Raw genomic sequence first — 12,318 nt, 5'->3', positions numbered from 1 at the left:
CCTGCTGCGGCTTCGTGAGACACCAATGGGTGGTGGTCTAGTGGCCCCTGCAGCCTGGAATCTGTTCCTGGCTGAGAGACTAGGCCTGAAAACCTATAATTCCAGTATGACTTATACAGAAAGGGCAAGTGTGCCAGGAGAAGAGACCCCTTGATCAGTCCATAGAACATCTGGATGATACTTCAGCATTTTCCAGCTTGCGTCCATTCCTGCATCTCACCCATTAGCAAATCCAGCCAACACTACCTTCAAAAGAGATTCTGAATCACACTTCCATCACTTCCTTCTCACTTGCCACCTGTCCAAGTCTTATCACCTCTTCCCTACCTTTTTACATGAACCCCTAATTGCCTGCCTTTTGCACCCATAGCCCATTCTCCACATGGGGACCTGAATGGACTCACTAAATCCTAGAGGAGAGGTCATAGCTCATCTCGCCTCTGCTCAAAATCCAAATGGGCTCCAGATCATTCAGAATGAAAAAGACCAGGTTCTTTACTCTTACACTGCTGGCGGGAATGCAAACTGTTCCATCCACTATGGAAAGCTGTGTGGAGGATCTGCAAAACACTAAAAATGGAGCTACCATGTGACCCGGTGATTCCACTCCTAGGACTCCACCCAAAGGACGAAAAAACACTAATCTGCAAGGAAACCTGCTCTCCTATGTTTATTGCAGCACTATTTAAAATAGCCAAGATATGGAAACAATCCAAATGCCCCAGAACAGATGACTGGATCAAGAAGAGGTGGTATGTCTATACAATGGAATACTGCTCAGCAATCACAAAAGAAAAACTCATGCCACTTGTGGCAACATGGATGGAGCTGGAAGGGATCATGCTCCATGAAATAAGTCAGAAGGAAAAAGATAAATATCAGATGATCTCACTTACATGCAGTATATAGAGAAACCAAAGAAAGGGTCAGGAAAAAGATAAAACCTGCAAGCTGACCATAGATGTAGGGTACATAGCAGAGGAGCAGGAGGGGAAGGAGCCAAAACGGTGAAGGGAAGAGTACTGTGGTGATGGGGCACAGGTGAGAGAGCGCTGAGGACTGTACCTGAAGGGAAGAATCAAAATACTGTACAAAAATGAACAATGATGTAAAAAAGAAAAAAAAAAAGGATCAACTAAACCAAACCAATAACAAACCCTAGAAATCTGACTGTAGAATTGAGGCTGCAAATGGGAGAGGGTGGAGAACAAAGTGAGGAGGGAGCACAGTGGATTGTGGTTGTGGACCCTGAATGTCTTGGTGGTGGGTGTGGTGCAGTGACGCCTGATGTGGTAATGCCTGGAGCGGGTGATACTATACCTCTGAATTGTATACAATGTTGTAAAACAATGTTAGCTCAACTAAAAAAAAAATGATCATGTTAAAAAAATAAAAACCAAGCTCTAGGAATAGCCTCAAAGTCTCCCTTGAGCTGGGCCTCTCTACCTCTCTACTCTCTCTCCAAACTGTCTCCCACCATCCTGGACTCACTGCTGCTGCACAGCAAGCTAAAAGCACTCCGTTCAGGACCTCTGCATGTACACTACTCCCTTAAGTCAAATACTTCACTTCCAGACATCCAAATGGCCTGACCTCCATGACTTCCTGGTTCAAAGGTCACCACCTCTTGAACACCAGCCTCCCTTGAACACCTGTTATAAAACACACCCCTCTGTCACTAGTCACCCTCTACCTTCTTTATCTGGATCCCCCTTTTCACTCATAGCACTCATCACCATTTGACTTACTATATTTTTGGGTACGCTCACTCTGATGTAAGCTCCACAGGGATTTTGTCTGTTGCACTGATCCCCAGAGTTAAGAACAGTGCCCAGCACATGACAGGTCTTCCAGAAATCTGCACTAACTGAAGACTCCAGTACATGTCAGAATTTTCTTCCTAACTAGATCTCTGAAAGCATCGACTCTAATTCCTCTGCATGTTCCACAGCACCTGTTACAGAATGAGAAACTGAGCCAGAGCTCAATAATACCTCTGGAGTTGAATTGAGACTGATCACGTCTCTGGCAATCTAACTATGAAGGGTTTATTATAATTATTGTAGCTACACAGATGACATTTCTGTCTTCTGCAACCACACACTACTGTTGGGGGAGGGGGTGCTGAGCACCTGGGGGAACCGAAGAAGCTGCCTTCCCTAATGGATTCCTCACCATCACCTACAGCGCTTACCACAGCTCACATGGGGATGCGCTACACATCTGCAGAGTCTCTACTAGTTGCAATCAACACACTCTCAGACAATTAGTGGCTTTATAAGATTTTGAAAATACCAGATTGAGATTGATACTAATGCTATTACACAGACTTTCTTTCTTAGCACCCGTGTGCCATGAGTACACACACACACACACACACACACACCTCTAAATAACTGGTATAGCTGACATTTCTCTCTCAGCACAAATTCCTTACATGACCCATTGCCAGATAAAATATATCATATATATTATAATATAATATTGCACATTGATATTACTCAAATATTAATTTTTCAATAAAAGTGAAAATATATTTTTGGCCATTTCAATGTATTCAACACATTTCATGTTAAAACTTAATATAGGCTAATGTACGTGCTGTATTGATACATCTACTTATATACACACGAATACATAAACATACATGTCACAGCCATTTGCACGAGCATGCTTTACCAAAAGGGCAGGCAATCAAACCTAACTAGAGACCACAGCTAAGGGCAATGGGAAGAAAAGCAGAACTGAAGCTGAGGGGGTGAGGGTCAGATTTGTGATTTGTGCTGATGAGGAGAACAAGCCTGCATGGGATTCCTGGTTTAGGCAAGAAATAATGAGTGCCTAGGTTTAGCTCGGAGTGGATGTGAGAGGCATTCAAACAGCAATTTAACAGAAATTAGGGATTTGGTAACAGACTGTAAGCTCCCCCAGGGCACACTCTGTGTTTGTTCCTTAACTACCATTTCTCAAGCTAGTGTGTGTGGGTTTTCAAAAATAAATTTTGACTAAGTGAAGGGGGAGATGTGAGGAGTGAATGGAGGGAAGAATAAGCACACGGGTGGGTGGCTGGGTAACGGGTGGTGCTGCTAGCATGGAGGGAAACTGAGGCACACCTCACAAAGCAGTGGAAGCACGCCGTCTATGTCAGATCATTTAAAAGTCAGTCTTTGTGGAAACTAAAAGCCGAAAAAAACATAAGGGAAATATCAATGGTTTTTATAAACTAAAATAAAAATCAACACGAAGAAAAATACAAAATGACACTATCAGTTTTCTGAAAGCTATTTTGACAGAGACACAAACACAGCAGGATAAACTCTGGTTAAGGAAAGAGAAGCTACTAACTACAGTTTATTAACTTAGAGGGGAGAGGAGGGAATACAGGGCACATCTCACACATATTTTCAGTCTGCTGATGTTTCTTTAAGAAGAAATCGACTCAGCTGCATAAAACAACTATCATTTGGAGGTTCTGCATCCTGTTATGCTTATTCAGATGAGAATATGATTTCAAATATATAAACAACAGCAGGCAAATTTATTTTCCAAAGTGAAGCAAAGCTTCCATGTAGCTGAAATTTAACATCAAGGAAAATGAGTGACTATATTTAAGGAAGGTTTTGCAAAGGCAGGAAGAACAAACTCACAGTGGGTAAGAAAAACCAGAAGGCTTTCAGATGCTTCCCTAAACTCAAATGTGCTTGGCACCCAGTCAGCAACTGACCACACAATCATGTGTTTTGGAATGAAGGGAAGAAGGAAGGAAGTGAGGAAGAAGGAAGGAGTCACACAATTCCATCTTGTGGTTTCTGACAGTGGTGGAGTAACAGGAATTCTGATATGCACGTATGTCTTATGACCACACGATCCTGAATTGCTGGTCCTGAATCAACCTGATTCAGGTTGGATGATTCCCTAAACAACCTTGGCAAGACAGGGAACTCGGTGATATGCTGAGGCCATTAGTAAATACAATGCCCCTGTGGATTCATTTTACGACCTGGAATAGGCACTTTAGTGGACAGCACACATTTCAACACTGTAGGACCCATCCACTCTGCACAGATATTAAAGACACTATAAAAACTAATGATCTTATTTCTGCTATTTTAGAAAATACGAAAATTATGACAAGGCTAAAAAGACAATAGCTCTAAAATTCAATAGCCTTCAATTAATCAACAGAAATAAATCAAGGAAAGCACCACTTTGTGATGGACCCAGTTCCTAGACTGAGTGTGGAAACACTACACTTGACTGCATTTTAAAAACAGAAGGAATGATACTGGCTGGCACTGAGAAGTAGTGTTTTATATAAAGTACACCAATTTGTAAACCATTGACCTAAGGGTCTAAGTGTAAGAATAACAAGTAAATGTGTTCATATTTCTTTTCCAGAGGCATTTACTTCTTCCACCTTCCAAGTTCATTTGGCATCCTGTTTATCCTGTACCAAATGAATTACCCCATTGCTCGAAGGAGTCACAGTTTTCTAGATTTTATAGCTACTTGTTACTTAAAAAGTATGTATTAAAACATCAATATGAGGTAGAAATCCTTTTTACAGGCTTTCTTGCCAGAGAATCGAAGCTTTGATGCCTGTAAAGGAGAGAGTTTACTCCACATGCCCAAAAGGCTTCTGTTCTACAGTCTCTCTTCAAACTGAACTTCTAGTGGAAAGAGGAAAAGATTGTGCATTTTCATGTCCATAGAATTCCTCTTTCAATTTCCAAGAACATTTTTTACTTCATTTTTTTTTTTTTTGGATGGAAGGAAATCATTTATTGCATTTGTTGTGTGTCATTTATTATAACAGAAGAAAAGATCATAAATGTATTAATATATTAACATTTGTTAAATCTTTTTAAAATTTATTTATTTTAAATTATTTTATATATTTTTTACATAGTTTTTTCATCTTTGTACAATGTATGCATTTTCATCTTGGTTATAGAAGAATATTTTTTAAAAGCCCATTTTCCATTGATAAATAGGAAGTTTTAAAAAAAATCACAACTGAAAATTGAAGGATTAAATGTAGCAAGTGTTACCTAAAATTTAAAATCTTCTGATCCAGGAGACGAAAAGGGATGTGAAAACAAAACTTAGACTATGTTAACTGTAGTGATATTTAAATTCTATTTAACTTAACTTAAAATAAAGTGACTGAGATTGAGTGTAGTGAATGCAATTTATAAATAACATTAGAACTTTGTATTGAAAACAATTTGACAAGGCTAGTAGAAGAGTGCTACTTGCTTACCTCTTCATAAACCTTCTTAGCACTGTCATTATCTCCTAGCAAGAGGTACCCCACTCCGAGGTCATTCTTTAAGGATGTATCATCAGGAAATAGTTGAACTAATCTCTGTAGGGTAAGCAGGGATCCTCTCATATGACCTGGTATGGTGAGAACAACAACAAAAACCAATAGCAATGAAAACTGATCCTGTATATTTCTGTATTAAGACTATATATCCCAAGAAATTATTCAACAGAGCATGAAAACCTGCTAAAATCTGCCTTTACAAATTGATGACTAAGGACCTCTAATAGGATTTCATTATGCAGTTGCAATGATATCAATGGTCCCTACAAGTAGATATTGAATATGAGTAATTGTAAATATTTTATTTATTTATTTTTAAAAGATTTACTTAATTTATATATACAAGAACTGGGGTGTAGGCCAGAGGTCAGGGGAAGAGGGGGTGAGAGGGTTCACCAGAGACAGAGTGGGGAGAAGAACAGGCAGACTGAAATACACTGCTGAGGGGAGCAGCGGGCGAGACAGGAGAGGTCTGCTGTGCCATGTGGGTAGCTTCCTGGCTGGGGATTGAATTTGTGCTGTAGTGGCTGCGGATAGTTTCATAGTGCTGCGTCTTAACCCCCTGTGCCACCATGGAGGCCCCATAAATATTTTAGAGACACTCTAACTTTCTAAATTCATCAATATTTATCTTTTTATGTCAAATTCCCTCAAGAAAGTTTTCCTTGCCAATTTCTCGTAAAAAAATGTTTTACAGAGACATTTTTGGTTTATTGTGTTTAACTTTAAAATTATTACTAGAAAATAAATAAAAAGTCTAATGGATTTCAGGGTTCAGCATCCTGTATGAACCGTGAAGAGGCACTGAGGGCCGCTGATGACACTATTTCCCATTATGCAAGTCCTATCTCTGCAATGACCCAGTCATGGAGCAAGTAAGGTATCATCCAGTATTAAGGCGCCCTCTGGTGGACGACTGTATACTCTGCACAACACGAATCAGGTATACCCTAGCTTCCAATAAGTTAAGAGTGTCAGACAGAAATCTTTAAATTTCTGGGGCATACTTACTGTCACTACTCCTCCCCACCACTGCAAAGACAAACTATATATTTGTAAATGTACAAAATAAGACTAGTATACATGGCAAAATGAATGAATTACCTAAAGAGTGTAGGTGCCCACAAACTGTATTAGCCAAAAGTGTGATAGAACCATCAACAATGTAACAGTTTTATGCTCCACAACAGATTATTTTGACATAAAACACCACCCACTAATCTCCTGGCCTGCTCCCCAGGACTGGCTGCTCTGAGGAGGTCTGCTTAGTCATTCATTCCCTCACTAACACATCTGGCTTATTTTTCTATACCCTTCCTTCTCCCAACTGCCCACACCAGGATCACACTTGTCTGCTTCTAAACTTCCCCTGTTGATTATAACCAGGGTCCTGCTGTTATCACCTCTTTCCTTTCTCTGCTGCCCCAGACCCCTGTCCTATTTTTGTGAGGGAACTTGGCACTGTCACTACCATATTCTGCATATAGTTCCCTCCTCACAGAGCCACCTCTAGTAATCTGGCCTCATTCTCATTCAGAGAAGACTATATTCAAATCCTGTTGAGGAAGAAGGTCAGATTTCCCATGGACAATTTTTCTCCTGGGCAGGGAATAGGGGGAGGCAATTGAGGCACTTGGTGCAAAGTTTAGGAGGCTGCCAAAAATTCAGTAATCAGATGAATGATGTTGTAGGGATTGTTTCAAAAAAGCCTTGACAAACAAAATATGAAAAAATTTAAAGACAGAATCAGTAAATAACCAAGGCTAAGCAGAACCAGACTGAAGGCCGAGGCATGAAAATCTCAATGATTCTGATTTTGCATCCCAGGTGCATATTGAGGGCCTTTCCCTGAGCCCCTGCCCTGCCTTTTCAGTGCTGTTCATGCACTCTGGGTTTTTCCTTCCCTGAACTGGCTGGCCCTTATGAACATAAGTTCAGTGGACAAATCTACCGAAGTGGAACAACTATCTTTAATTTCATCCCTTAGAAAATTTAAAAAGGGCCTACTGGCCATGAATATCATACTCATGTGAACCTCTCCTGGTGACAGTGTAACAGGTGGTCCCCAGGGAAAGGGGAGGTTCCAGGTGCCCTATCCCACGCCAAGGAAGGGTGGAGTTGGGCAGGGAAGTGAAGCTAGGAAAAAATGGGGACAGAAGGACTGAGAAAGACAAGACTGGCTGAGGAGAAGCAGAGAGAGGAGGAGATAAAGAAGACTTGGAGGAGGCACATGGGCAGAGAAATTTTGAACAAGCTGTGCTTGCTGACTGTTGGACTTGTATGAGGGACCTGGGACTTGGAAAGACACTTGAAAGAGACAGAGATGTGGGTGGGAAGCCCATGGGGAGGCTGACAGTGGCAGCCTTTATATTGACTTAGGTTTTGATTTTGCTCCTTTCCTTCCAGACTTGCCTGGCCCCTTCTGCCCCTTTCCTATGGGTCCCCACCAGAAGGTGCCTTAGACTTGTGGCAGGCTTTTGGGCCTCCATGGTACTGTTTTGGGCCAACCCTGTTTGGCTGGGCATTTACCCACAAGGAGATAGGTAACTTCGGGTGCTTGATTTGTTAACTTTATTCTTTCTCTTTATTGCGCATTAATTGCATTAAAATTCCTTTCCATTGAAGGTCTGAGTATGTTTGTCTTGTGGCAGGTGGCAGAACCCACTTAGAGCAGGCAGGTTTGGGGATCCTGGAGTACCTCTCACCCTGCCCAGTAACAGTATCAGTAATTTGCCTATTTAACTTATCTAGCCAAGCACCAACCTTAGCAATTACATGTGGCCTAGATGCTTCCCTCATAGTTTACTGATAATAAACTGGGGGCGGGGGAGGAGGGGACAGGCAAAGGGGCAGGGCAGAATCACAAATCTATAATGAAGTCAGGTTATGACTTGTCTTACTGCTTTTTGCACTGAGAATCAGAGTCAGTAAGAGAGGATGCTTTATGCTGCTCTAGTCAAAACATTTGTAAATTTACTTAGCGATTAAAAATTCTCTATCATTTTCCTTGGTCTAGAATCACAACTTACAGGTAAAATGTTTAGTACTTGGGACTCCCAACATTTCTCAATATAAAGTTGTCCCACAGATAATTTCCACCTCCATGAATCAGTTTGCTACAGTTAAGAGAGAAAGGAATCTACAGGAAGAATTTTTGGCTCCAGACCATTTAATTTAATTAGCTATGATACCTTAGGCAAACTCTCCAGTCTCTTAACAGTGGTTTATCTCACCTTTAAAATGGAGGAAGGAGGAGTAGGAAGGTAGTAAAAATACCATCTGCATCTTTGCAGTTGCTAAGGTTAGGATTGCTACTTCAGTCTAAGACAAAATCAGGTAAATGACCTGAAAGGAATCATAAAACTTGGATTAGGTCCTCCTTGGTGGTGCAGGGGTTAAGTCTCAGTTCTATCAAGGTATCTCCAGAGCTGAAGCATGAATTCGATCCCCAGCCAGGGAGGTGACCCACATGGAGCAGCAGACCTCTCCTGTCTCACCAGCTGCTCCCCTCAGCAGTGTATTTCAGTAAATCTGCCTGTTTCGCTCTGTCTCTGGTGAATCCTCTCCTGCCTGCCCCACCCCTCCCCAACCTGTACCTCTGGCCTGTTTTTCCAGTTCTTGTATGAATAAATGAAAATAAAATCTTTAAAAAAAAAAAAAACTTGGATTAACTTTCTTGTAACTAAATTTTTCTTGTAACTAAATTCTCCTAATAGTACACACAGCCCTCGGTCACCTTTTATAAGGGCATCACATCTGCTCTTGAATTCATCCTTATCCCATCCTACCTAGAAATTGCTGTCTTTCTGACCGCCGCTTCAAACTTAGCTTCATCAGGTCGGCGGGGACATCGGGCAGGCCGGCCACCTCTTGGTAGGTCTCGATGGCCTTGCGCAGGACCTCATTGCTCCTCCTCTTCTCAGCCAAGTCATCTTCACACTAGAGGAAGTCCCCACACTGGGTAAATATCCCATGACAGGCTCCACTTGTAATCTCCCAAAATATTTATGAAAAGTTTACTTTTGTACATGGTTTAAAATAAATTCAAGACATATTAAAAGTATCTCTTTATCAAGAAAAAAAAATCAAAGGAAAGGAACAGACCATGCTGTTTTAATAATATGACAGAAAGTTAGCTATTAAAGTGATAAAAAATATCATAAAAGCAAAACTAATATATGCCAGGACTGGTGGAGATTCATATCAGGTTATATATTGACATCATATAAACAGGAGCCTAGTCCATAATTCTTGATCTTTCAGTAGTTTATTCCCGGTTTCATTCATCTGTTCTATGCATATGGCAGACAAACTGAACACAACAAAGTCCCTTTTGCATTTTGTTTCATTCTAAGCAGAAATGAAGGACAACGCGCACATGAAAGATGGTGTGCGTGATGGTTATCAGCACCGTAGATAAATCAAAGCAGGCTCGGCAGTGCCGGGGCGGGGTGGCAGGAAGGATGCCAGCTGAATCAGGATGATCAGGGAGAGCCTGAAAGAAGTGAAGGGAGCAAGGCGGGAGGGTATCAGGGGGAAGAAGCTCCAGGCAGAGAGGACAGCAAGAGCAAGACCCTTTGAGATGGAATGAGGACTAGAGGAATGAGGTGGAGGGCGATGGGGGCATCAGGTAATGAGGAGCCTGGTAAGCTAGTTCACACTGTGTGAGCTGGGAAGAGACAGGGTTACTGACATCATCTGATATATGTGTGGAAAGGATCACACTGGAAGCTGTATGGAGAGCAGACCTGGGGGGAGGGAAGAAGCACAGAGCCCAATGAATGTTCCAGCAGGAATCCAGACAAGAGGTGATGGAGGTCTACATTAGGGTAGTAGTGATTAGGTGGTAAAAAATAGCTGGATTATAGATATATTTTGAAAGTGAGTGCTAAAAGATTTGTTAATGATCTGAGTGTGGGATATGAGAGGGAAGCAGGGAGCACAATAGGAGAGATCTGCCGCGCCATGAGGGACCCTCGCCGGCTGGCTGGATCGAACCAGCACTGCAGAGGCTTCAGACAGCTTCACAGCTCAGCGCTCAACTGCCTGTGCCACCAGGGGAGGCCCTAAGTGAGAAGTCAGGGATGAATTCAAATGTTCTGACTGAAGTAATTATCAGATAGAATCACCACTTCCTGCAAAAGTAGGTTTATAGGGATATGAAATTAGGAGTTTAGTTTTGGATATATTAAACCCCAATGCCATTTCCAGAAAGGTGCACACAGGTATCTGGTGTTCAGGAGAAAGGTAAGAGTTAGAGACACACATTGGAGAATTATCAAGGATAGAGATGGAGTTGAAAATGAGAAGCTATAAACAGTTGTAAGTGTAGATAGAAAAAAGAAGAGGTCCAAGAACACTAAAGAACTGAAAGTTTCTAGGTTATTAGCGGTCAGAAAGACAAGGCAGGATTAGCAAAACAAATGGAGTAGGAGGGAGAAGAGAAGAAAATAACAAGGAAGTGGTGTTTTGGAGGCCAGCTGGCAAAAGGGATGGAGAGAGAGCTCAGTGATGTTAGAGGGCTGTCAGGTTTGGCCGTCTGAGCTGAGATCATCCGGCTAGAGATGGGCAACATGGCCCTCTGCTGGAGCCAGCAAGACCCTGTCCGGCTGGCTGGGGACCTGGAAGTGAAAGAAGCAGTTGCAAGAGGAAACAAGAAGAAAGGAGGTGGAGACAACTATTTCAATGAGTTTCACTGTGAAAGGGAGCAGAGAAATGGACCAGGAAGGGGAATGCAGAGACAAGAGATGAAAATTATAGCATGTGACAGTAGACAGGGGAAATATGATGCAGAAGGGGACACAGACTCCTCTAGCAGGTGCGAGGGTACAGGAGAGTTCATCTGTGCTAGCAGGAGGGAGGGCAGACCAGAGGGGAGCAGACAAGGAGGCTGGGAGCAAGGGAGTGGGGTCATATCAAAGTTCTCTTTGGATATTTCTATTTTCTCAGTGAGAATTCTTAGTTAGAGACTGAGAATGAGGAGTGAAACCACAAGTAAAAGAAGATTTAGTAGACTGCAATTTGAGAATTATCATTTGAGGAAAAATGATACTAGTTAGATGCTGAAAGCAGCACATATAATGTTTTATCAGAATATCCTTGTTAAAACTGTTTACCTTGTTAAAACAGACTGTGTGCTGACATTAATATATAGGTGCCTGCAAAAGAAAGCAAACTCCACATATGAAGAGATGGTAGGAAAACGATCTCTTCTTCCACTACCCCAAAATGAAAATCTTAGAATCAGTACAAATTGATAAATTACCTGTGGGAAGCTTTTCAGAAAATAACACATGTGAAAAATAACTTGTTGATAGGTACAGATTCAGATAAGTTTCCCAGAGTGATGTGTTAGAACTGAAGCAGTGGTGACAGACAGAAGTGGACGGATTTATGAGGGAAAGGAAGCTGATGGGACAAAAACATCTAGATAAGAAAAGAGCAATTCTCCGGCGCTGTGTTGAAAAAAGTTTCAGGACATACAACTGCCTCTTCAAATCTGTAAATGTCCTTCAGAATAAAACATCTACCAGGAGAGAAAATCAGGGTCAGGACCCCTGTTATCGTGCCTGCACAGCCTTCCAGGTAGTCACAGGCTGGCTTTTCTGTGTAGGCATCAATTTCTGATGAGTTTGGCTGTGGTGAGTTAACTCCCCAAAACATGGTCTTCATAGATGACTTCACGGAATGACAGAGTTCCAAAACTGAGAATCTTTTTGAGACCAATAGTTCTGCTTGTTAATTTAGTAGCCTCTTCAAGCTACCACATCAATCCTGAAAGAGTCTCTTGTTAAAGCAAGGACAAATGCCTTCCATGATAATCCTCCTTTATACAGATAGGAATAAATATCTTTAAACTCAATCTGGAAGAAAAGATGTATAATCTATATGTCTTTTTCACTCTCCTCTGTCCCTGCTCCCAGGTATCTCATTTTAATGAAGTGTAAATGTCATACAACTTCCCCAGAACTGGGAAAACATCAGTATTA

General features: G+C 41.6%; 1 protein-coding gene across 4 annotated transcripts in view; it reads right to left on the bottom strand.

Annotated features, from left to right (window-relative positions):
- The window catches only part of ASPH (aspartate beta-hydroxylase), a gene marked incomplete at its 3' end in the record, with an annotated part of 195,793 nt that overhangs the window by 54,846 nt on the left and 128,629 nt on the right, over nt 1-12,318 (bottom strand). For all 4 annotated transcript variants that reach the window (XM_084230766.1, XM_084230767.1, XM_084230768.1 and 1 more), the window contains 2 exons: nt 9,118-9,268; nt 5,264-5,400 (listed from right to left, as the gene is read on the bottom strand). In XM_084230766.1, coding sequence (XP_084086892.1) covers nt 5,264-5,400; nt 9,118-9,268 — 288 coding nt within the window. The remainder of the gene's footprint in view (nt 1-5,263; nt 5,401-9,117; nt 9,269-12,318) is intronic.

This window comes from Talpa europaea (assembly GCF_964194135.1).
Source record: "Talpa europaea genome assembly, chromosome: 3".
NCBI classification, from domain to species: Eukaryota; Metazoa; Chordata; class Mammalia; order Eulipotyphla; family Talpidae; genus Talpa; species Talpa europaea.
Note: the sequence above shows the minus strand (reverse complement) of the source record. Positions and strands in the feature narration are given on the sequence as shown.